The 27,245-nt window shown below is 37.9% G+C and overlaps 1 protein-coding gene across 1 annotated transcript in view; it reads right to left on the bottom strand.

Moving 5' to 3' along the window:
* The window catches only part of TEX11 (testis expressed 11), a 299,675-nt gene that overhangs the window by 225,696 nt on the left and 46,734 nt on the right, over positions 1-27,245 (bottom strand). The window contains exon 8 of the mRNA XM_078065032.1: positions 18,847-18,927. Coding sequence (XP_077921158.1) covers positions 18,847-18,927 — 81 coding nt within the window. The remainder of the gene's footprint in view (positions 1-18,846; positions 18,928-27,245) is intronic.

Genomic DNA, 27,245 nt, shown 5'->3' with positions numbered 1-27,245 from the left:
AGTGTAGCAAGAATTGAATGATAATTGCCTGGCTTTCTTCCTTGATGGCTTTAAGACATTTACCTTCCAAGCCCTCCCTGACTCAGCTTTCTTTAATCCTCGGATATCTCAATAATAATCAACTATAGGTCATTAGTTATTTCTCTTGGTGCCCTAAGACACAATTTTCCAAACACTTTATTTCTCTGTCTCTGAACAGCATTACCTTCTGCCTTCATGTTAACACCTTACAGTAATTTCTAATCCAGTTTTGGCATACAGAAAGGATGTCTCAGAAAAAAAGAGAGTTGGTTTATTTAATTCATTAATTCCTTTTAAGTAAATAACATTATGCTAGCTCTTCTCTAGCCTTTATCCGATCATTTCCTCTCATTATAAGATTTCCTGCTCTAGATTTTCAGGGCCCCTACCTAAACCTTAAGCCCATCAAAAACACACTAAATGGGAGGTGGGGGAATGGGTTAGCCAGGTGATGGGTATTAAGGAGGGCCCGTACTGCATGGAGCACTGGGTGTTATACGCAAACAATGAATCATGGAACACTACATCAAAAACTAATGATGTATGGTGACTAACATAACATAATAAAATTAATAATAAAAAAAACACACTAAATAATTGCACTGACCTTTAAAATAAAAATCATGAGTGTCCTAACAATATAGTTCTATCAACCACCTTCCACATAAAATATAAACTCTTAACTCTGGACTTAAATGTTGTTTACTAGTAGCCCCATCCTGACAAAGGCATAATTACTCTTCTGTTATATATCCTAGATCTTTTAATTCAGCCCTTTCCATTCTCTCTACATGTGTTTTTCCCTTTATCAGCACTAACACTGTGCAAGATACCAAAAGTTTTCTTTTCCTAAACACCACCTAAGAATCTCCTTTCATATATTTCAATATACTACTCACTGTCCATTTACTCTCCAAAGCATATTAAAGAAAGGTTTCTGTCTTTTAGTAATTTACAATGTGAAATAGATAGCAAAAGAACCAGAGCCAAAAGAGAGAAATGGTAAAAACATAAAAATTCAAACAATCCAAGAGACTTTACAGAAAAAATTTTTTAAATTAGTAAGAGTTCAGAGAAGTTGCTGGATATCAAACATTTTAAGCCATGCATTCTTATACATTAGTGACAATTTAAAAACATGATCTTTAAGATATCGCTTATGATAGCGATTGAATATGAAATGTTTTTATACAGAAAATTACAAAACTATGTTGAAACACATTAAAGAAAATTATATAAATTAGGATTTATCACATTCATGGATAGGAAGACTCAGTATTATGTAGATAGTGATGTTCTCCAAATTAATCTAGAAGTCCAATGCTATTTCAATCAACATCGCAAGAGCTTTTTTTTAGAGAATCATTTTTTTTTAAGATTTATATTTATTTATTTATTTGACACACAGAGAGAGAGAGTGAGAGAGAGAGCACAAGCAGGGGGAGCGGCAGGCAGGCAGAGGCAGAGGGAGAAGCAGGCTTCCCGCTGAGCAGGGGGCCCGATGCGGGGCTCGATCCGAGGACCCCGGGATCATGACCTGAGCCAAAGGCAAATGCTTAACGACTGAGCCACCCAGGCACCCCCCAATAGCTTTTCACCAAACTATCTCTAAAATGAATATGGAAGGGCAAAGTCCCAGAAAATCTAAGACAACAGTGAAGAAGAACAAAGTAGGTCCTGTCCTATCAAGACTATACTAGGTTTAGGGGTGCCTGGCTGGCTCAGTCAGTGGAGCATGTGACTCTTGATCTCGGAGTTGTGAGTTTGAGCCCCACACTGGGTGCAGAGATTACTTAAAAACAAAACCATAAAAAAAAAAAAAAAAAAGACTAGGGGTACCTGGGTGATTCAGTCAGTCAAGTGTCCGACTCTTGGTTTCAGCACAGGTCATGATCTCAGGGTCAAGAGATGAAGCCCTGTGTCAGGCTCCAGGCTCAGTGGGGAGTCTGCTTGAGATTCTCTCCCTCTGCCCCTACCCCAAGCTTGTGTGCTCTCTCTCTGTCTCTCCCTCAAATAAATAAATAAATAAATCTTTAAAAAAGAAGACTATACTAGGTTTAATAATGTCCTCCCAAAATTCATGTTTACCTGGAACCAGTGAATGTTACCTTACTTGGAAACAGGGTCTTTGCAATGTAATCAAGATAAGGTAAAACTGGATTGGGGTGAACCCTAAAAGGACTGGTGGCCTTATAAGAACAGCACTCTAAAATATAGACAAATCAAAATGTAATTCTAAAAATCCCACAGGATTCACCTAAACCAAAGGAAGGTGGAAAAAAGTAAAACAGATAAGCAAAACACAGAAAAAAACAAAAGAAAACAAACCAAAAAAAAAAGAGAGCATCAAGATCCTATTAAAGACATCAGATTGAGTACACACGATTACCTCTGCTCTCTTGAAACCCCAATAAAACTGTTGTAAAAAGCACATATCAAAATTTACCATCTTAACCATTTTATTTTCTTTCTTAAGATTTTATTTATTTATTTGACAGAGACACAGCAAGAGAGGGAACACAAGCAGGGGGAGTGGGAGAGGGAGAAGCAGGCTTCCCGCGGAGCAGGGAGCCCGATGCGGGGCCCGATCCCAGGACCCCGGGATCATGACCTGAGCTGAAGGCAGACGCCTAACGACTGAGCCACCCAGGCGCCCCTACCATCTAACCATTTTAAATGTACAATTTAATAGTGTTAACTATATTCATATAGTTGTGCAGAAGATTTATAGACTTTTTCATCTTACAAAATTGAAACTATACCCACTAAGCAATTCCCCATTTCCAACCCTTCCCCCAACCCTGTCAAGCACCATGCTACTTTCTGTTTCTATAAGTTTGACTACTTTAGATACCTCATATAAGTGGAATCATACAGTATTTGGATTCTTATGACTGGCTTATTTCTCTTAGCATAGTGTCATCCTCAAGGATCATCCTTGCTATAGCATTTAACAAAATGTTTTCTTTTCTTTTTTTTTAAGATTTTATTTATTTATTTGACAGAGAGAGACACAGCGAGAGAGGGAACACAAGCAGGGGGAGTGGGAGAGGGAGAAGCAGGCTTCCTGTGGAGCAGGGAACCCGACGTGGGGCTCGATCCCAGGACCCTGGGATCATGACCTGAGCTAAAGGCAGACGCTTAACGACTGAGCCACCCAAGCGCCCCTCTTTTCTTTTTTTAAATAAAGATTTTATTTGTTTATTTGAGAGAGAGAGAGACAGAGACAGCGACACAGAGCATGAGTGGTGAGGAGAGGGAGAAGCAGGCTCCCCACCAAGCAAGAAGCCTGACGCGGGGCTCGATCCCAGGACCTCGGGATCATGACCCGATCCAAAGGCAGCACTTAACTAAGCCACCCACGTGCCCCCAAAATGTTTTCTTTTTAAGGCTGAATAATATTAAAAAATCCATTCATCTGTTTATGGACATTTGAGTTCCACCTCTTAACTACTGTGAATAATGCTGCAATACACATGGGTGTGGCAATTACCTGTTCAAGAACCTTTCAGAAATTGAAGAGGACACAAGGAAATGGGAAAAATTCCATGCTCATGGATTAGAAGAACAAACATTAACAATGTTTATACTACCTAAAGTAATCTACACATTTAATGCAGTCCCTATCAAAATACCACCAGCATTTTTCACAGAGCTAGAACAAACAATCCTAAAAGTTGTATGGAACAACAAAAAACCCTGAATAGCCAAAGCAATCCTGAAAAAGAAAAGCAAAGCTGGAGGCATCAAAATTCTAGACATCAAGCTATATTACAAACTGTGATCATCAAGACAGTATGGTACTGCCACAAAAACAGACACACAGATCAATGGAACAGAACGGAAAACCCAGAAATGGAGCCACAACTATATGGTCAACTAATCCTCAGCAAAGCAGGGAAGAATTATCTCCAATGGAAAAAAGTCTGTTCAACAAATGGTGCTGTGAAAACTGGAGAGTAACATGTAGAAGAGTGAAACCGGACCACTTTCTTACACCATACACAAAAATAAATTCAAAATGGATGAAAGACCTAAACGTGAGACAGGAAACCATCAAAATCCTAGAGGAGAACACAGGCAGCAACCTCTTTGATATCGGCCATAGCAACTTCTTACTAGACACATCTCCAGAGGCAAGAGAAATGAAAGCCAAAATGAACTATTGAGACTTTATCAAGATAAAAAGCTTCTGCACAGCAAAGCAAAGGAAACAATCAACAAAACTAAAAAACAACCTACAGAAAGGGAGAAGGTATTTGCAAATGACCTATCTGATAAAGGATTAGTATCCAAAATCTATAAAGAACTTAATCAAACTTGGGGTGCCTGAGTGGTGCAGTCAGTTAAGTGTCCAACTCTTTATTTCAGCTTAGGTCATGATCTCAGGGTCCTGGGATCGATCCCCGTGTGGGCTCCGTGCTCAGTGGGGAGTCTGCTTGAGATTCACTCTCTTCCTCTCCCTCTGCACCTCCCCACTGCACTCTCTCCCTCCCTCTCTCTGAAATATTAAATTAATAAAAATAATTAATTAATCTTTTAAAAAAAGAAACAAAACAAATGAACATAGGGGAAGGGAAAACAAAAAGAGAGGAAGCCAAACTATAAGAGACTCTTAACTATAGAGAAGAAACTGAGGGTTGCTAGTGGGTGGGTGAGGGGCTAAATGGGTGATGGGTATTAAGGAGGGCACTTATTATGATGAGCACTGGGTGTTATATGTACATGATGAATCACTAAGTTCTATTCCTGAAGCCAATATTACACTATATGTTAACCAACTAGAATTTAAATAAAAACTTCTTAAAAACTTTTAAAAAACTGGAAATTAACAAGCATTAGTGAGGATGGATGTAAAAAAATTGGAACTCTTGTACATTGCTGATGGGACTGTAAAATGGTACAGCCAATGTGGAAAACAGACGCTTCATCAAAAAGTTGAACATAGGGATGCCTGGGCGGCTCAGTCGACTAAGCGTCTGCCTTTGGCTCAGGTAATGATCCCAAGGTCCTGGGATCGAGTCCTGCACTGGGATCCTTGCTCAGTGGGGAGCCTGCTTCTCCCTCTGCCTGCTGACCCCCTGCTTGTGCTCACTCTCTCTCTGGTAAATAAATAAATAAAATCTTTTTTTAAAAAAAGTTGAACACAGAGGGGCGCCTAGATGGCACAGTCCGTTAAGCATCTGACTCTTGGTTTCGGCTCAGGTCGTAACCTCAGGGTCATGAGATCAAGCCTCACATCGGGCTCCACGCTCAGCATGGAGTCTTCTTAAGACTCTCTCTCTCCCTCCCTCCCACTCCCCTGTGAGCTTCTGTCTCTCTCTCTCTCAAAATAAATTTTAAAGATCTTTTTTTAAAAAGTTGAACACAGAATTACCATATGACCCAGCAATTCCAGTCCTAGATATATATCCAAAAGAACTGAAAACAGGTGTTTAAATACTTGTACTCAAATGTTTAGAACAACACTATTTATAGTAGTCTAAAAGTAGAAACAACCCCAAAGGTCCATCAACCAATGAATGGATAAAGAAATTGTGGTATATCAATATAGTGGAATGCATTCAGCCACAAAAATGTAAGTCCACAGATACAGAAAAGTAGACTGGTGCTGCCAGTATCCAGGGAGAGGGGACAGTAGGGAGTGACTGCTTAATGGTTACAGGGTGATGAAAATGTTTTGGAACTAAACAGAAGTAATGGCTGCATAATATTTTGAATGTACTAAACGAACTTGTTCACTTTAAAATGGTTAATTTTATACCATGTGAATCTCACTTCAACAAAAAAAGTTTTTTAAAAAGTTTAAAAAATCAACAAACCTTAAGAGACTCTTAATCATAGGAAACAAACTGAGGGTTGCTGGAGGGGAAGGGGATAGGGTAACTGGGTGATGGGCATTAAGGAGGGCACATTATGTAATGAGCACTGGGTGTGATATAAGACTGATGAATCACTGACCTCTACCTCTGAAACCAACAACACATTATATGTTAATTAATTGAATTTAAATTTAAAAAAATAAAATAAGAAAAAATAACACCCAATAAAAAATTTTTTTTAAGTTTAAAAAAATCACACATGCATGAATGTTTATAGCGTCATTATTCATAATAGCTGAGGCTATAACCCAAATGTCCATCAGCAGATGAATGGATAAATAAAATGTGGTTTACACATGCCATGGAATATTGTAATAGGTAACTCCATAGCGAAAGAAAACAGATTAATGATTTCCAAGGGGCTGGGAAGAAGGGGTAATAAAGAGCAACTACTTAATGGTATGGGGTTTCCTTTGAGGATGATGACAATGTTTTGGAACTAGACAGAGGTGATGGTTGCACAGCACTGTGAATATACTAAGTGACACTGAACTGTAAACTTTAAAATGGTTAATTTTATGTTATAGGAATCTTACTTTAATAAAAATAAATATATTGGAGAAAAAAACTAAAAAGAATGCATCATGTTTCTTAATAGTAACATCAGAAACTAGAAGACAATGTAATGGAATCTTTAAAATGATTTCTAACCCATAAGTCCACATCCAGTCAAACTATAAATTAAGTGTGATGGTAGAATAAAATGTTTACACATGCAAAGTCTTTAAATAAATTTATATCCCAGGGGCGTCTGGGTGGCGCAATCAGTTAAGCATCCAACTCTTGGTTTTGGCTCAGGTCATGATCTCAGGGTCCTGAGATTGAGCCCCACGTCGGGCTCAGCACTCAGCACAGAGTCTACTTGGGATTCTCTCTCCCTCTCCCTCTGCCCCTCCTGCTCATGCTCTCGTTCTGTCTCTCTACAATAAATAAATAAATCTTTAAATAAATAAATTTTTAGTGGTTGGCTCCATAGCTCAGGGGTTAGAGCACTGGTCTTGTAAATAAATTTTTAAATAAATAAATAAATAAATCTATATCCCAAGCAACTATTCTCAGGAAGATACTGCAGGATATGCCCTACAAAAATGACAGAGTAAAACCACAAAAAGAAAGACACAGAAATCAAGAAATAGGGATCCAAACTAAGAGAGAGCTGAAGGGAATTCCCATGTCACCAGAGGAAGAGTATCTCAAACAACAACTGTGTAACATGCTTAGAGAGCAACCTGCCCAGATTAGAGCAGATCAGAAACTATAGAAGAGATTTCCTTGAGCAAATGAAACTGATAAAATAACTAAAATATTTTAACATATTGAAAAGTCTACATAATTAGGGGAGAAACAATATTGGGGAAGAGACCACAATAAGTACATATAATACTAACCGATCAGGAAAACCAATACAACTATTAACTCCAGGGAAAACAAAATGTTATGCAGGAAAGAAAAAAATAATCATAGTACCCTATATGGTTCAACTACAAATAGCATTTACATAAACATAGCAGTGTAAACACTGAATATTAATCTAATCAAAATTATGGCATAACTATATAGAGATGATGGAGTGAGAGTGGAAGTAGGCATATGAGTGGTGGGGGAAGGGGAGGCCAAAAAGGATTTAAATTCATGTTTTAAAGTGGGAAGTCAACAGATGATACCTAAATCAAAAAAAAACAAGAAGTAGTAAAAAAAAAAAAAAAATCAAGAAGTAGTAGTAGTAAAAAAACACTACTCAGAGATGGGAAGGTAAATACCAAAAGAACCAACTAAAATAACTGAAAGTAACAGTTCTGCAAGATTAAAAAATGGGGTGGGAGAGACTGATGATTTGATTTGATTTTTTGGGGGGGGACTGATGATTTTATAACAAGAATTGTAGAACTATTTTTCTCATTAAACCATTATCATATATACAGTGATAAAAAATAAAAGTTACATATAAAAAGTCAGAATAAAAAGTAAACCATACACATTTAAAAATAACCATAATTGAGGTGCCTGGGTGGCACAGTCGGTTGAGCGTCTGACTGTTGTTCAGCTCTGGTCGTGGTCTCAGGGTTGTGGGATCGAACCCCATGCAGCATGGGGCTATGCTCTAAGCAAAGAGTCTGCTTCAGACTCTTTTCTGCCTCTCCCCTGCGCTGTCTCTCTCTCCCTCTCTCTAAAATGAGTAAATAAATCTTTAAAAAAATAACAATAACAGTAACAGCCTGAACTAAAAATAAATACTGCTGTTTGTTAAAAGGATTAGTGTTCTAATGGATATATAAAGAGCCTTACTACAGCCAGGCTTTCCATATGCTGTAGGTATTTATTTAAAAAATATAAAATTCAGTTAAAATTTAGTGGAACATGCCATTACAAAGATTCCAATGAGTCATTTTTTTTTTCAAAGATTTTATTTATTTATTTATGAGAGATAGAGAGAGAGAGAGGCAGAGGGAGAAGCAGGCTCCCCGCGGAGCAGGGAGTCCGATGCGGGACTCGATCCCAGGACCCTGGGATCATGACTGGAGCTGAAGGCAGACACTTAACCGACTGAGCCACCCAGGCGTCCCTCCAATGAGTCATTTTTAAGGCTCAAATGATTTTGAGTTTGGAATGAAAGTTGATACCCTTAAGAGATTTATGCTCTCCCAGATACACAAAGCAGTGTGTGGAAAGGGTCAGAGAAAGCAATTATATCCTAACTAACCCATAACAGGCAGAAAACTGAATTTTACTTCCAGAGGCATAATTCATTTGTGTGCCATGAGATTAGATTTTTACTACAGAGAGATATGTACAAATTCTTAAATATGTAAAATCATGTTTCAATTATTTGGCTACAAAATGGTTAACTTTAAATAGACAAAAGAGAATAAAATCATGGTAATAAGTCTAGGCAGCCTACACTTCATTTAGAAACTTTGCGCCCCTAACAAAGCAGCAATGAAATCTAACTGAATCTTGAACTAATTACTGCAAAGGATTTGAGAGACCAACTGGCCATTTTCCTTGTGTAAATGAAAAGTTTCACAATGAAATAAAAATTCTATACTAAAAATAAATTCTAGAGCAATCTAAAAATAAACGATAAAAGAAAGCTGAACACATGAATCAACTAATGAAAATAAAATTCCAATTAAAGTTTCAAACTTTGAGGAGAAACAGGTAAAAGAATTAAGTAAGCAATCTGCTAAAAGAAAGCTTTGCTATAAAAAATATACATACACACACACTCTGGGCTATTGCCCAGGGCTTCTCTAAATCAAGCACTAGGAATTTTTATATTGAAGGAACATTTGAGACCATGCTGTCATACACTCGTTTTACAGTTGTGGACACTGATTTTCAGAGCAGTAAATATCTCACCACTAGCCACACCCATTAAGTAGCTCTTTCCTACAATGCTGTACACATAGATCACAAACCTTGTTTTGAGTAATTACAAGAGTCTCAAATATCAAAAAGACAGTCTCTATGTTCTACTTACCAAGGTAGCTAAGTATATGCAAAATTTTTTTAAATAAATGCTCAAATTGGAAGAATTTTCTAACTCTCACTAAACAAAGTTCAATTAAACAAAATACCACTATGTCCCAATTATTACCATTAATTGATTTTTCACTATGCACCTATAAAAAAGTTGGACACTAAACTAGTTATTTCCAACCATTTCTTTATTTGATTTCACAACACCTCCATCAAGCCCCTGGAACTGTTGTGTGACATACATTTACTTTAAAATAGAAGCTAATTAAGTTTTGGGATGCCTGAGTGGCTCAGTCGGTTAAGCATCTGCCTTCGGCTCAGGTCGTGATCCCAGGGTCCTGGGATCGAGTCCCGCATCGGGCTCCTTGCTCAGCGAGGAGCCTGCTTCTCCCTCTGTCTGCCACTCCCGCTGCTTGTGCTTTTTCTCTCTCTCTCTAATAAATAAATAAAATCTTAAAAAAAAAGAAGCTAATTAAGTTCAACTTTCTTCAGAGTAGGTTTTTGGTTGTTTTTTTTTTTTTAGAGCTTCATAAAATCCTCTTCCAAGGGCTAGGGACATCCTGATGTCAAGTCAGCTATTCCTGGTACCCAGTTTTTGTGTGCTTTCTCTTCTCTGTAACAATAGCCACTCGAATTACAGGATTTTCAGAATTTATTTTTATAGTTCTATAATTTTCCAGAGGGAGAAAGACTCTGGGACTGAGTGGTTTCCCTGATAAGATTCCATGCAATCAGCTAGTACAAGAATGTATTGTTCATCCACCCATTGGACAAGTATGGAGACTCAGAGCCTAAGAAGGGTAAGAAAGCCCCTACGGGGAGTAATGGCCAGGCATAGGGTGTTGGAGCAGGTTAAGGGGAGTGAGCACCCATGCACGGAGGCCCAGAAGGAAGAGCTAGAGCATGAGCAGGTAGAGGAGGGCATCCTCAGAGTGGAGAGGGTGGCAGAGGAGTTGGGAAATTGGTTACATACAGGGGATACTAATTAAATAAGCAAATATATTAAAGATAATAGAAGCTAGGTTTCTCATTACTGGAGAAGAAAATTAGAAATATGGAAAGGGAGAACATTAGGATGAACACTTTGGCATTACACTGAAATTGAATGTATCATGGCTTTCAGTAGATTAAATAGATAGATAAATAGCTATACTGAGATGCTACATATAAACATGGATGGAAATGTGTGTGTACATATATATGTATATAGATATATATATATAACATACATATATATGTTATATATAAATATCTATGTATCTATATATACAAATGTGTGAAGAAATACACACACACACATTCTGTTCACTGAGACAGTATGACAGCAGTGACACCCCCAAAAGCAATAAGCACACGTACTGTCCAGATCTTGGCTTCTAAATAACATTTTCCATCAAAAGGAACCAAAGCAACTGAGAGAAATAGCTAATTCCATGGCTTAAGTGAAGAGTACAGGATGAGCCTAGAACATTTTATAGGGACAGAAAGGAAAGAAGTACTCACAGGTGATGGCAATATGTCAAAAAAGGCATAGAAGTCAATTTATAGGGGCTTCTAATGGCAAAATCTGGGAAAAGGTGAACATCAAAATAAACTGAGTTTAGCTCTGGATAAGACAGAATAAGTACATGCCACCCTTTCTCTCCCACTTAATGTAACTATAAAACCTGGACCAACTGCGTGAAACTATTTGAGGTCTCTGAAAAGAAAACAGAAGACAGATTGGGGAAGAATACCAGAATTCAAAGTAACACCAAGATGTTGGTGAGTTTACCATTCTTTTCCCCTGGTACACCACGGCCTAAATGAATGCAGCCAGAAACTAAGCATAAGTACCATGGTGCACACTGAGAAAGTATCTCTAGTTCTGGTTTCAGTTACTCAGTGCAGAAATCCTGTTTTGGTTTTTATTTTCTCCTTCCTCCATTCTCTTGTATTATGCTAAGTGAAATAAGTCAGATGGAGAAAGACAAAGGAGATCAATTGTATGGTGATGGATGGTATAACTAGACTTGTGGTAGTCACTTTGTACTATATACAGATGTCAAAGTGTAAGGCTGTATACCTGAAATTTATATAAATACATACATAAAATTTTGGTAAATGTTAACAAACAGCTAGTATATGATGCAGCCTTTTCATTCCTAGAATACCCAGGAGAAATAAAAACACATGTCCACAAAAAAATTTATACATGAATGTTTAAAGCAGTTCCGTTTATATTAGATTAAAAAAAAACAGCTAAAAACTAGAAATAATCTGAATATCTCATCTACAGGGGAATAAACAAATAGTGATCTATCCATATAATGGAATTTTACTCTGCAATAAAAACAAACTACTAGGGAGACAGTCTTTCATATACTAGTCTGCTCTCTTCCCAGTGTTGGCCTCACTGAAATAAATTCCCTTCTTGTTTCACCACCAAACAAATAAACAAAAACTACTGACATGAACAAACACATGGATGAATCTCAAAATCACTATACTAAGTAAAAGAAGACAAATCATGATTCCATTTATATAAAAATACAAAAGACTGCAAACTACTCTATAAAGACAGAAAACCAATCAGTGGTTGCCTGGGTAAAAAGGTGGGAGGAGGGGAGGAGGAATGGGAGACAAAAGAAAACTTTTGGGGGTTACAGAAAGGTTCATAATCTTGATTGTGATGATGGTTTCATGTGTGTATACATATGCCAAAACTCATCAAACTATAAAATTTAAATGTATATGATTTACCATATCTCAATAAAGCTGTTTTGAAAATGCCAATTTCATGAAAGATGATGGCAGATTAAAAGATACAAAAGAGATGGAACAACCAAATGCAAGCATAATCCTGAACTGGATCCTGGACTGGTTGGGGACGGGGGAGAACAAATGCTATAAAGTACACTATTTGGGCAGTTAACAAAATTAGAATATGAGTTATAGATTAAAGTACTTATGAATGTTACATTTATTGAATTTGATCATTGTTCTGTGTTTATAAAGGAGAGAATATTCTATTCTTAAGCAATATACACTGGGGTCGCCTGGCTGGCTCAGTTGGTAGATTATGTGACATGGCCCCATGTTGGGGATAGAGTTTACTTAAAAAAAAAAAAGAAATATACATTGCAGTATTAAGCAGTAAAGGTACACGATGTATGCAGTCTTCTCTCAAAAAAGAAAATAACAATATATCAAAAATTATAGAAAAACACATGAAAATTTCAATTGATTTAAAAGAAGTATTTCACAAATTCCCAACCTCTCACAATGAAAACACTCAAACGAGGAACAGAAAGGAGCCTCCTCAACATGATAAAAGCTGTGTAATGAAAAACCCACAGTTAACATCATACTCAATGGTCAAAGACCAATAGCTTTTCCTCTAAGATCAAGAACAAGACAAGGATGCCAGCTTTCATCACTCCTATTCAAAACAGTATTGGAAGTTCTAGTTAGAGCAATTAAAAAAGAAAAAAAAAAAAGGCATCCCGATTAGACATGAAGAAGTAAAACTATCTCTATTCACAGATGACATGATCTTACACACAGAACATACTAAAGAATCTTAAAAAAAAAAAAAAGCCCTTTTATGGGTATTAAGTGAATTCAGGAAAGTTGAAGGTTACAAAATCAACACACAAAAATCAGTTATATTTCTATACACTAGAAATGAGCAATCAATTAAAGAATTTTTTTAAAGACTTTATTTATTTATTTGACAGAGAGAGAGAGACAGCAAGAGAGGGAACACAAGCAGGGGGAGTGGGAGAGGGAGAAGCAGGCCTCCTGCTCAGCAGGGAGCCCAACGCGGGGCTCCAATCCCAGGACCCTGGGATCATGACCTGAGCCGAAGGCAGACGCTTAATGACTGAGCCACCCAGGCGCCCCTCAATTAAGAAAATTAAGAAAATAATTCCATTTATATCATCATCAAAAAGAATAAAATATTTAGGAATAAATTTAACCAAAGAGGTACAGAACTGTACACTGAAAACTATAAAACATTACTGAAATAAACTAAGGAAGACTTAAATAAATGGCAAGACATCCCATGTTCATGGGTTGGTGTTAGAAGGTGTCCTCCAAACTGAGAAGCCACTTTGAGACTGAAAAATGAAGTAGGCAACTCCATACAGTTTACACAGTTTTATTTAGGGTAACTGACAAGGAGGATTGGGCAGATAATGATAAGGGCAGCTGCAGCTATTTTCCACAAAGTCTAGACCTTAGTCTACAGATTTTATTGAGCAAGGGGACATGAGGGAGGGCACTGTAGTGAGATCAAAGGGTATGTATGCACTTCAAAGGGTTTGCGTGCACCTGAGAGCTAACATTTAATAGACCTCATGATTTTATGTGTGCATCAAGATGGGGAAGACTATACTATCTCTAACACACTCATGAGAGGCTAAAACAAGCCTCCCCACATTCCAGCTTTGGTGGGCATTTCTAAAGTGTGTATATTAATCTCCAAGGGGCCCAAAACATGTAGCCCCAGGAGAACTCATTGAACGGACATGAACAAGATGGAGAGCCAAAGATGGGAGTATTGTCAGCACACCTACAATTGGAAAACTTAGTATCATAAGATGACAATGCTATCCAAATAGACCCATAGATTCAGTGTAATCCCTATCAAAATCCCAATCACCATTTTTGAAGAAATGGGAAAACCTATGCTAAAATTCATATTAAATCTCAAGGGACCCAGAAGACCCAAAACAATCTTGAAATAGAAGAACAGAGTTGGAGGTCTCACACTTCCCTACTTCAAATGTATAGCAGAACAAAACAATAATCAGAATAGTGTGGTACTGGCATACAAATAGACATAGAGACCAATAGAACAAAACTAAGAGCACAGAAATAAAGTCTGAAATCTATGGTCAATTGGTTTTTGACAAGGGTGCGAAGACCATTCAATGGGGAAAGAATAATCTCTTCAAATGGTATTAGAATAAATGGATATCCACAAGCAAAATAATGAACTTGGACCCTTACTTCACACAATACACAAAAATTAAAATGGATCAAAATCCTGAATTTAAGAGCTAAAGCTGTAAAACTCTCAAAGGAACACAAAAACCTTCATGACCTTGGATTTGGCAAGTTTCTTAAATGACACCAAAAGCATAGGCAACAAAAGAAAAAAATAGATAAACTGGACTTAATCAAAATTAAAAACTTTTGTGCATCAAAGGACACTATCAAGAGTGTGAAAATACAACCCTCAGAATGGGCAAAAATATTTGCAAATCATACAAGTCTTTAATATCCAGACCATATAAAGAATTCTTAAAACTCAACAACCAAAAGATAACCCAATTTAAAAATAGGCAAAGAGGGCGCCTGGATGGCTCAGTTGGTTAAGCGACTACCTTCGGCTCAGGTCATGATCCCGGAGTCCCTGAATCGAGTCCCACATCGGGCTCCCTGCTCAGCAGGGAGTCTGCTTCTCCCTCTGACCCTCTCTCCTCTCATGCTCTCTCTCACTCTCTCTCTCTCAAATAAATAAATAAAATATTTTTAAAAAAATAAAAAAAAAAAGATAGGCAAAGAAAAAAATAGGCAAAGGAATTTAATAGACATTTCTCCAAAGAAGATATACAAATGCCCAATAAGCACATGAAAAGATGTTCAAAGGAAATGCAAATCAAAAGCATAATGAGAGACCACTGCACACCAACTAGGATGGCTATAATAATTTTTAAAACTGGAAAATAAGAGTTGGTGAGGATATGGAAAAACTGGAACCCTCATACATTGCTGGCAGGAATGTAAAATGGTGCAGCTGCTACGGAAAACAGTTTGGTGGTTCTTCAAAGAGTTAAACACAGAATTACCATATGACCCACCAATTCCAATACTAGATATTTATCCAAGAGAATTAAAAACAAGGGTTCAAGGGGCACCTGGGTGGCTCAGTTGGTTAAGCATTTGACTCTTGATTTTGGTTCAGGTCATGATCTCAGGGTCGTGAGATCGAGCCCCACGTTGGGCTCAGCGCTCAGCAGGAGTCTGCTTCTCTCCCTTTCCCTCTGCCCCTCTCTATGCTCACGCTCTCTAAAATAAATAAATCTTTAAAAAAAACAAGGGTTCAAAAAAATAATAAAAACAGGGATTCAAACATATTTATGCATCAATGTTCATAAAAGCATTATTTGCAATAGCCAAAAGGTGGAAACAACCCAAGTATCCATCAATTGATGAGTGGATAAATAAAATGTGGTATGTATATACAATGAAATATGATTCAATCATAGCAAGGAATACAATTCTGATACATGCTATGACATGGGTGGATCTTAAAAATATTAATGCTAAATGAAGTAAGCCAGACATAAAAGGATAAATATTATATGATTCCACTTATATATAATATCTAGAACAGGAAAGTCCATAGATAGAAAGTAGATTAGAGGATACCAGGAACTGTGGAGAAGAGGTAATAGGGAGTTACTGTGTAATGGGTACAGAGTTTCTATTTGGAGTGATGAAAAATTTTGGAAACTGATAGTGGTGATGGTTATACAACATTGTGAATGTACTTAATGCCAATGAATTATATGCTTAAAAATGGTTAAAATGACAAATTTTATGTTATATATATTTTCCCACAATAAAAAATTTTTTTTATAATTTTTTTTTAAAGATTTCATTCATCCACCTGAGAGAGAATGAGACAGAGAGAGTGAGCATGAGAGGGGGGAGGGTCAGAGGGAGAAGCAGACTCCCTGCTGACCAGGAAGCCCGACGCGGGACTCGATCCCGGGACTCTAGGACCATGACCTGAGCCGAAGGCAGTTGCCCAACCAACTGAGCCACCCAGGCGCCCAATAAAAATGTTTTTATAGTAGAATGTCAACTAATGAATATAGAAAGAAAGATGGAATTAGAAAAACAGCCAATTGTCTGGGCGCCTGGGTGGCTCAGCTGGTTAAGCAACTGCCTTCAGCTCAGGTGATGATCCTGGAGTCACGGTATCGAGTCCCACATGGGGCTCCCTGCTCAGCGGGGAGTCTGCTTCTCGCTCTGACCCTCTCCCCTCTCATGCTCTCTCTCACTCTCTCTCAAATAAATACAGAAATAAATAAAGAAAAATAGCCAATTGTCAACCATCACAGTACTAATTTAGGCAAGAAATATCAATGGATGGTGAAAGTAGGATGAGAAATTGGACTTCATATAGTTTCAAAGTATCACCCCACAAAATACTTATGAATAACACAGGGCAAAAATACATACGTTTATACTAGAGAAACCTGGAAGATACCATTTTAATCAAGAGATCAAAATTAGCACCATCAATAACAGATTAAATCAAATCCTGTCTGCCACCCAACAGGAAGCCATGAGGAGAATACAGAATCATTATGTGATTTTCTGGTCCCAGAGTCATAATTTTTTCTAAACATGAGGAAGCTCTGAACAAACTCAAATTAAGGGTGGGGGAATTAGGAAGATGTTGCTTCAGGGTAGCAACTTGCAGCTAGTAGGTAAGTTCTGGAGATCTAATGCACAACATAGTAATTACAGTAAACAACACTGTATTATAAATTTCAAAATTACTAAGCGACTAGATCTTAACAGTTCTCAACACAAAAAAACAATGATTATGTGACATAATAAAGGTGTTCGCTAACACTACTATAGTAATCATATTGCAATATATAAATGTATAAAATCAACATGCTGTATACTTCAAACTTATACAATATGTCAATCATATCTAAAAAAAATTTTTTAATTAAAAAAACTAAGTTGCATTCTACAAAATGACTGGTTAGTAATCTTCAAAACTGCCGAAGTCACGAAAGTCAAGCAAGAGTGAGGAAGCGTCCCAGACTGAAAGAGACTAGGTACAACCCCAGATTGATTCCATTTTGTATAGAGGACAGTTTTGGGAAACTTGAATGAGGTCTCTGTGCAAATGATGAAAGGAGTTCTTCATACAATTCTTGTAACATTTTTTAAAAATATGAAATTGCCTTAAAATTTTTTTAACTTTTTCAAAATTTTATGGAGTTTTTTTTAGTAATCTCTACACCAAACATGGGACTTGAACTCCCAACCTCAAGATCAAGAGTCACATGCTCCACAGACTGAGTCTAGGGGTGCCTGGGTGGCTCAGATGGTTAGACGTCTGCCTTTGGCTCAGGTCATGATCTCAGGGTCCTGGGATCGAGCCCCACGTCAGTCTCCCTGCTCAGTGGGGAGTCTGCTTCTCCCTCTCCCCTCTGCTCCTGCTTTCTGTCTGTCTCTCAAATGAATAAATAAAATCTTTAAAAAATAAAAAAAATTTTTTTAAATTAAAAAAAATTTTTATTTTAAGCCCAGAAGAGAGGGTACCTGGGTGGCTCAGTCAATTAAATGTCTGCCTTCAGCTCAGGGTCCTGGGATCGAGTCCCACATCAGGCTCCCTGCTCAGCGGGGAGTCTGCTTCTCCCTCTCACTCTCCCTCTACCCCTCCCCGCTGCTCGTGCTCTCTCTCTCTTTTTTTTTTAAAGATTTTATTTACTTATTTGAGAGAGAGAGAGAATGAGAGACAGAGAGCACAAGAGGGAAGAGGGTCAGAGGGAGAAGCAGGCCCCCTGCTGAGCAGGGAGCCCGATGTGGGACTCGATCCCGGGACTCCAGGATCATGACCTGAGCCGAAGGCAGTCGCTTAACCAACTGAGCCACCCAGGTGCCCTCTCTCTCTCTTTCTTTCTCTCAAATAAATAAAATCTTTTAAAAAAAAATTTTAAAAATAAAATAAATACAAAAATAAAGCCTAGAAGAGTACCTAGCATATAATTGTTAATATATATTTACTAAATTAAGTTCTACATTATAACACAGAATTTTGGGGAAAAATAAGACCAAACTCACAACTAGGTATAATACATGAAGCCCTAGGAACATTCACCCTAACATCCAAATATATCTATCAATTCCCTCTGTGATAGTAAAGAGTGAAGTAGACATAAGCAGTGAAATAAGAAAGAAATAATAGAAAAGGGAGATAAAGTAGAAAAATTAAAAATTATCAACCCTGGAATTTTGATGAGAACCAGACTGGGAAGTAGGATTTATTTATCCTATCAATTGTCTCACACCCCCACAACCCAATATAGAAAAATACAATGGCAGTGATATGATTAACTGCTATCAACCTTGATAGCAGGGAAATAAACTCATTTTTTTTCCATTCTTTCATCACATAGCTTGAAACATGGAGGAAATATTATCAAAATGGCCTGACAATAAAAGGGAAAGCAAAGAAATTTTAAGAAATAGCCTTTTGCATTTTTAAACACCCTTTCTAGTAAAGAACAAAGAAAATATTTCAAAGATCAGCTAAATGAGTGGAACTGACCTCAAATATAATCTCTGAAGGGCTGCATGAAGCAGTCATGATTCTACCCAGAACTTGATATAGCATATTTTCAAACTCTTGGAGAATAAATGCAGAGATTTCACTCACCATTTGGGGGAACCTCATCAACATATCCTTACAGCGCAGCACACATGTAGATGCTCTTTGAAAATCCCCTTGAGCACATGCCTGAGAAAGTGAAAAAAATATCAATAATTGGTTAAAATGAAATAACAAGCTATTTGTCTATAAGCCAATTTCAACATATTTTTAACTCTCAGTAAAAAGTCTTAATTTGTTTTCTAATATTTTTAGCAACACTAATTGGTCTAGCTAAACATAATAGCCAGCTCAAAATACAAAAAAATAAGAAGAATCTTGGGTAACACAAGAGTTGATAGTGATGGGAGTCATTTACTTTTTTCTGGAAATGGTAAAACTGGTGTATAATCTTGTGTTAGTACATTATGATATAATGCCACGTCTATTAGATGCTTCCCCAACTTGAATAGCTCTTGTATTTATCTCCACATTAGAGGGATTTTTAAATGTTAAATAGGAGTCTTTTGTCCTAAGACAGGCTCACAATAACCTCATAGTCTGATCTGCTGTGAATATCTGCTATGAAAGGCAGGTAAGCGCAATCCTATCTTGGAGCTAGAAGAGCTACTCTGCTATTTATTATATATAACCTTGAACCTTACACTCTCATGGTTTCAGTTTCCTCATCCATAAAATCAGGACAATATTATCTCTAAGATTCCTGTCAGCTCTATCATTCTGACTGAACAACGTCAAATGCATGAAAACATCATTCACACATTACATAGGCACTTGTAGAAGAGGCTTGTTTCAGTCATTTAAAAATTTAGCTGACAAGCCATATTAAAAAAAAAACATGGACGGCCACCTGGGTGGCTCAGTCCTAAAGCGTCTGCCATGATCCCGGGGTCCTGGGATCGAGCCCTGGGTGGGGCTCCCTGCTCAGCAGGGAGTCTGCTTCTCCCTCTCCCACTCCCCCTGCTTGTGTTCCCTCTCTCCCTGTGCCTCTCTGTCAAATAAATAAATAAAATCTTTATAAATAAATAAATAAATAATAAAAACCATGGACATATACAAGAAAATAATTTGATGAAGTACTTTGTAGGGTGAAAATCCCTATATTTTCTGTGTTCTTTTCTCTTTCTTATTTGACATCAAATATTCTTGTGCTTTGGGTAACAAAACAATTGAGCAGAGAGAAGAAAAGATGAAGAATGTAAGAAGCCAGCTTCTCTTTAGTTTTCTCCTCTATCTACCTGCTGAATATTAAGCTTGACATCTTGCTGAGTAAAAACCCTCCTCTAAGGCTTAAATGCTAGATTGTGTTAAAGGGAAAAATAAATTGTAAACACAAGAGCCTCAATAAACCAAATCTCAATTATCTACAGAGTTTACAAAATACTATTCATGTCTATACAAATAGATGTTTGATGAATACTTGCTGACTGATTCATTATTCAAGGTGGAGGAAATCATCATAAAGGAGAAATGCTGAGTGACAAACCCCATATTGGAGAATGTTTTCTGTTCTCATAACATATAAAGCAATATAATGCTGTAAAAAATCCATAAAGTATCCATCATTAATCAGATTTTACCTCAGTGGAAATGAAATCTCTAATAATTCAAGCTAGTTTTGAAAATTTATTCATCTTATTGGGCCACAAATCAGTATTTCAAACCCCAAAGATAAGAGAATTGGGGTACAAGAAGTCTTAAAGAAGAGGCAGCATGATGTAATGCTCTAGCAACCTTTGGTGAGCATCAGACTCACCAATGGAGCTCTTCAAAAATCACATGCCCTGGTCCCATCACTTGTAAATTCTGATTCATTACATCTGGGATGATGCCCAGCCTATACTGATGTAGTAAAAAGGATATGGGCTTTGGATTCCCAGTTTTTCTGCCTTTTTTTTTTTTTTTTTTAATCAAAATACAGTTGACAGGGGCGCCTGGGTGGCTCAGTCGTTAAGCGTCTGCCTTCGGCTCAGGTCATAATCCCAGGGTCCTGGGATTGAGCCCCGCATCAGGCTCCCTGCTCAGTGGGAATCCTGCTTCTCCCTCTCCCACTCCCCCTGCTTGTGTTCCCTCTCTCACTGTCTCTCTCTCTGTCAAATAAGTAAATAATATCTTTAAAAAATATATAGTTGACATACAAGGTTCTATTAGTTTCAGGTGTACCACACAGTTATTTGACAATTCTACTTCTTTGCTCAGTGAAGTTAGGCAAGTCATAGCCTCTATGAGCCTCAATGAGCCTCAATTTCCTTAACTGTAAAGACAAGTAATATCTACCACATAGGATTGAACTTAGGAGAATCAAATGAGATCACAGATGTGAAAGCATTTCGTAAACTTTAAGACAGCGCCTGGTAGCTCAGTTGGTTAAGTGTCTGACTCTTGATTTCAGCTCAGGTCATGATCTCAGGGTCGTGAGATGGAGCCGTGTCAGGCTCCACACTAGGTGTGGAGCCTGCTTAAGATTCTCTCTCTACCTCTCCCTCTGCCCCTCTCCCCTCCCCCTCTCTCTCTCCCTCTCTAAAAAAATTAAAAGACAGTATACAAAAATGAATAATTTTAGCAGTCAATGCTACCACCAGTGCCAAGAATTGTAATAAAACAGGTTATTTGCTGTTATGTGGTACTCATTGTTAAAGAGAGGAAACCTCTTTGGCAAGGCACTTGGGAGGCTCAGTCGGTTAAGCGTCTGCCTTCAGCTCAGGTCATGATCCCAGGGTCCTGGGATCGAGCCCGGCATCAGGCACCCTGCTCAGAGAGAAGCCTGCTTCTCCTTCTCCCTCTGTCTGCACTCCCCCTGCTTGTGCTCTTCTCGCTCTCATTAAATAAATAAATAAATAAATAAATAAAATTTTTTTTTAAAAAGAGAGGAAATTCCCTCTTTGAAATCGTATCCTAGCAGACCTATAAAGTATTATATGGACCAAGGAACTTAGGTTTCCCCTTAATTAGAAGAAAAGCTCCAAGGTTGGATCTGAACTACTACTCAACAGCAGTGGGTTATCACTTTTATGCAAGAAATTAAATGCTAGACTGACCATCACCTAATATACTAGTAAGTGATAATGACAACATAATCAATCAAATGACAGTAAACTATGCTGAACAGATCCACTAAAAACTTATGCTAACTTCAAGTAAACCCTCACTTCAGCTCAGCAATCAAAAACATTACAGCTCCCAGTACCATGTCAAGTACGTAGTGGATGCTCAGTAAAAATAAGTTTCTTTGTTGATTTCCTAAGGGCATTTCCCACTCAGATATTCAAGCCTTTTTTTCACATTCTTCAAGTACTCCCATAATATGCCATATCTTCCTACTGCACCCCTCACCCAAATTACTTCACCTTCCATCTTCGACAAAACTCATGTGCTCCCTTATCCAACATCTAATTCTCCTCTGCAATTTAAAATATCTATCTTGGGCACCTGGGTGGCTCAGTCGTTGAGCGTCTGCCTTCGGCTCAGGTCATGATCCCAGGGTCCCGGGATCGAGCCCCGTGTTGGGCTCCCTGCTCGGCGGGAAGCCTGCTTCTCCCTCTCCCACTCCCCCTGCTTGTGTTCCCTCTCTCTAGCTGTCTCTCTCTCTGTCAAATAAATAAAATCTTAAAAAAAAAAAATAAAATAAAATAAAATAAAATATCTATCTTATGCCCCCTTTCCTTACCAGAAAAGTTCAGTCTTAATTTTCACAGCAGAGTTACTTGCTCATATTTTGTTTTATTGTGGATCATGCATATTTCTTTTAAAGCAATTACCCTGTTGTATTGCATCTGTTTACACATCTCTATCTACCACAAAATTTACCCTAAGCTCCTGTAAGGGAGGTACTACATACCAACGTTATAGATCTTTTTACCTCTATTGCACAGACCATCAACTTATATATACTGACATATATATGTATACAACACACACACACACACACACACACACACAGCAGGCACTAGATAAATGCTTCTTTATCCCCCTATATATGTATTGATCAGATTCATTTCCATCTTCTGGTATATGACACCTCTTTATCCAACTCCTCCAATCGTCTTCTCCCTTGCTTTTAATATTCAACCTATGTTTATATATACTCTATTTTGAAAATAGTCTTCCTTTGACCATCCTTCTCTGAGTAGCTACAACTCAATTTTTCTTCTCACTGTCATCCTGACAGAATATGCAATATGAATATTCTCAAATTTTAGCATAAAATAGAATTATATGAAAGGCTTGCTAAAACACAGATTGTTGGGCTCTACCTCCAGAATTTGATTCATTGGGTCTAAGTGGCATCCAATAATTTGCATTTCTAACAGGTTGCCGGTGATACTTTTTTAAATGACCCTTTATTTTTTTAAGATGTATTTACTTGACAGAGAGAGTGCGTGCGCATGCGCATGACTGGGGGGAAGGGGCAGAGGGAGATAATCCTCAAGCAGACTCCCAGCAGAGTGTAGAGCGCAACGCAGGGCTCGATCCCACAACCCATGAGATCACGACCTGAGCCAAAACCAGGAGTCAGACGCATAACCAACTGAGCCACCTAGGCATCCCCCCTAGGTGATATTGATGCTGTCAGTCACAGCTCCAGACCAATCCTATACCAATAGCTCTGATTTTTTTTTTTTTTTTTGGTCTCAGGAGCCCTAGAACTCTTAAAAATTCTTGAGGACTCAAAGAGATTTTATCTAGGTTATAGCTAGTTGTAATTTCTAATAAAGTTCAATAAAGAGCTATAAAGTTCATTCTGACAACTTTTGCCAGTATTCTCATTGCTTTTAATTGAACTTAAAGCTGAAATGTAAAAAATATCTATTATGCTAAGCAAAATAAGTCAGTCACAGAAAGCCAAATATCATATGATATTACTCGTATATGGAATTTAAGAAACAAAACAGGGGCGCCTGGGTGGCTCAGTCAGTTAAGCATCTACCTTCAGCTCAGGTCAGGATCCAAGAGTTCTGGGCTTGAGCCCCACGTCTGGCTCCTTGCTCCACAGGGAGCCTGTTTCTCCCTTTCCCTCTGCCTGCCACTCCCCCTGCTTGTGCTCTCTCTCTCTCAAATAAATAAATAAAACTTTAAAAAAAGAAAAAGAAACAAAACAGATGAACATAGGGGAATGGAAAAAAAAAGGGAGGGAAACTGAGGGTTGATGGAGGGAGGTGGGTGGCAGATGGGCTAAATGGGAGATGGGTATTAAGGAGGGCACTTGTGATGAGCACTGGGTGTTATATGTAAGTGATGAATCACTAAATTCTACACCTGAAATCAGTTTTACCATATACGGTAACTAGAATTTAAATAAGGGAGGAGTAGGAGACCTTAGTTTTGTTTGGTCCCTGGAATTCAGCTAGATAGCTATCAAATCATTCTCAACACCTGTGAACTCAACCGGAGATCTAAGAAGAAAAGATTTGCTGCAATTCTACAAATAGAAAAGCGACCACCTTCTGCAAGGTAGGAGGTGCAGCAAAGTGACTGCAAGGCGATAGGGGAAGATAAACCTCAGGGGGAGGGAGCCTACCAGAGCCAGCTACTGGAAAGTGATACAGCAGCTAGGAGGCCACCATGACCTTGATCCCGAAACCAGGCAAAGACCCCACCAAAAAGGAGAATTACGGAAAAATATCCCTGATGAACATGGATGCAAAAATTCTCACCAAGATACTAGCCAACAGGATCCAACAGTACATGAAAAGTATTATTCACCACAACCAAGTGGGTTGTTTAATTTTATGAAGACCTTCCAAACTGCTCTCCACAGTTTTACCACTTTACATTCCCACCAGCAGTTATGAGGGTTCTAACTTCTCCATATTCTCACCAATTTCTTATTTTTGATTTTTGTTATTTTACATACCTGAGTGGGTGTGAAGTAGCATCTCATTGTGGTTTTGATTTCCATTTCCCTAATGACTAATAATGTTGAGCATCTTTTCATGTGCTTATTGGCCATGTGTTTATCTTCACTGGAGAAATGTCTATTCAAGTCTTCTGCCAATTTTAAATTTAGGTCATTTTTCTTTTCATTGTTAAGTTCTAAGAGCTCTTTATATATTCTAGATGCTAGATAATTCTCAGATATATGACATGCAAATATTTCCTCCCATTCTGTGGGCTGTTTTTTCACTTTATTCATAGTATCTTCTGATGAACAAAAGTTTTAAATTTTGATGAAGTTCAATTTAGCAATTTCTTTCTTTGCTTGTGCTTGAGGTATCATATCTAAGAAATGACTAATCATCACAAAGATTTATACCTATGTTTTCTTCTAAGAGCTTTATACTTTCATCTCTTTTAGGTATTTGACCATAATGTAGGGGTTTATTTCTGGACTCTCAATTCTATTCACTTGATCTGTATGTCTGTCCTTATGCCAATACCACACTGTCTTGATACTTCAGTTTTGAAATTAAGAAGTGTGAGTCTCCCAGCTTTATTCTTTTACAAGATCTTTTTGTTATTTTTCAAGTTATTTTAGGTATCACGAATACATAAATTTTAGGATCAATTTATCAATTTCTACAAAAGACAAGGCAGCTGGAATGTTGATAGGGATTGAATTACATTTGTAGATCAATTTTGGGGAATACTGTCATCTTAATATTAAGTCCTCCAATCCATGAATATAAGCTAACTTTCCATTTATTTTGATCTTCTTAATTTCCTTCAACAATATTTTACATTTTTCAGTATACAGTCTTATACTTCTTTAGTTAAATTTATTCCTGAATACAATTCCTAAATAAAATTATCCCTATTCTCAAACAACATGATCTTGTATATAGAATGTCCTCAGAAATACACACACACAGGGGTGCCTGGGTGGCTCAGTCGTTAAGCGTCTGCCTTCGGCTCGGGTCGTGATCCCGGGGTCCTGGGATCGAGCCCTGCATCGGGCTCCCTGCTCGGCGGGAAGCCTGCTTCTCCCTCTCCCACTCCCCTTGCTTGTGTTCCCTCTCTTGCTGTGTCTCTCTCTGTCAAATAAATAAAATCTTAAAAAAAAAAAAAGAAATACACACACACACACAAAAAAACCCTATTATAATGAATAAACAAGTTCAGCCAGGTTGCAGGGTACAAAATACAAAAATCTACTGTATTTCTATCCACTAACCATGAGTAAACCAAAACTGAAATTAAGAAATTAATTCCATTTAAGGAGTACCTGGGTGGCGCAGTCGGTTGAGCGTTTGACTCTTGGTTTCAGCTAAGGTCATGACCTCAGGGTCGTGAGACTGAGCCCCACATCGGGCTCTGCGCTCAGGGGGGAGTCTGTTTGAAGATTCTCGCCCTCTACCCCTCCCCCCTACTTGTACACGCATGCACGCATGCTCTCTCTCTCTCAAATAAATAAATCTTATAAAAAATGAATTCCATTTAGGGGCACCTGGGTGGCTCAGATGGTTAAGTGTCTGCCTTTGGCCCAGGTCATGATCTTAGGGTCCTCAGACTGAGCCCCCCATTGGGTTCCCTGCTCAGCGGCGAGTCTGCTCCTCTCTCTCACTCTCCCTCTGTGCTTGCTCTCTCTCAAATAAATAAATAAAATCTTTAAAAATGAAAATAAAAAATTAATTCCATTTAAATTAACATCAAAAAATAAAATAATTAAGGGGCGCCTGGGTGACTTAGTCATTAAGCGTCTGCCTTTGGCTCAGGTCATGATCCCGGGGTCCTGGGATCAAGCCCCACATCGGGCTCCCTGCTTAGCGGGAAGCCTGCTTTTCCCCTCTCCCTCTCCCACTGCTTGCGTTCCCTCTCTCACTGTGTCTCTCTCTGTCAAATAAACAAATAAAATCCTTAAAAAAAAAAAATAATTAGGAATAAGTTCAACAAAAGAACTGCAATACTGTACATTAAAAACTACAAAATATTGCGCGCCTGGGTGGCTCAGTTGGTTAAGCGACTGCCTTCGGCTCAGGTCATGATCCTGGAGTCCCTGGATCGAGTCCCGCATCAGGCTCCCTGCCGAGCAGGGAGCCTGCTTCTCCCTCTGACCCTCCCCCCTCTCACGTGCTCTCTCTCTCTCATTCTCTCTGTCTCAAATAAATAAATAAAATCTTTAAAAAAAAAATAAAAAAAATAAAAAATAAAATAAAAAATAAAAACTACAAAATATTGTTGAAAGAAATTAAAGACCTAAATAAAATGAAAAGTTCATGTTCACAGATCAGACTTAATATTCTTAAGATGGCAATGCCCCTTAAATTGAACTACAAATTCAAATGCATTTCCTATCAATATTCTAGCAGGCTTTTACAAAAACTGACATGCTAATTTTAAATCATATGGAAATGTAAGGGACCCAGAACAGGCAAAAACATTTTTTAAAAGAAGAGCAAAAGTTGCAAGGCTCACACTTCCCTATTTCAAAATTTACTACAAAGCTACAGTAATTGAATTTATGTAATGACACAGGACATAAAAATCAATGGAATAAAACAGAGTCTAGA

This window comes from Halichoerus grypus, chromosome X (assembly GCF_964656455.1).
Source record: "Halichoerus grypus chromosome X, mHalGry1.hap1.1, whole genome shotgun sequence".
NCBI classification, from domain to species: Eukaryota; Metazoa; Chordata; class Mammalia; order Carnivora; family Phocidae; genus Halichoerus; species Halichoerus grypus.
This window is presented reverse-complemented; position numbering and strand designations above follow the sequence as displayed.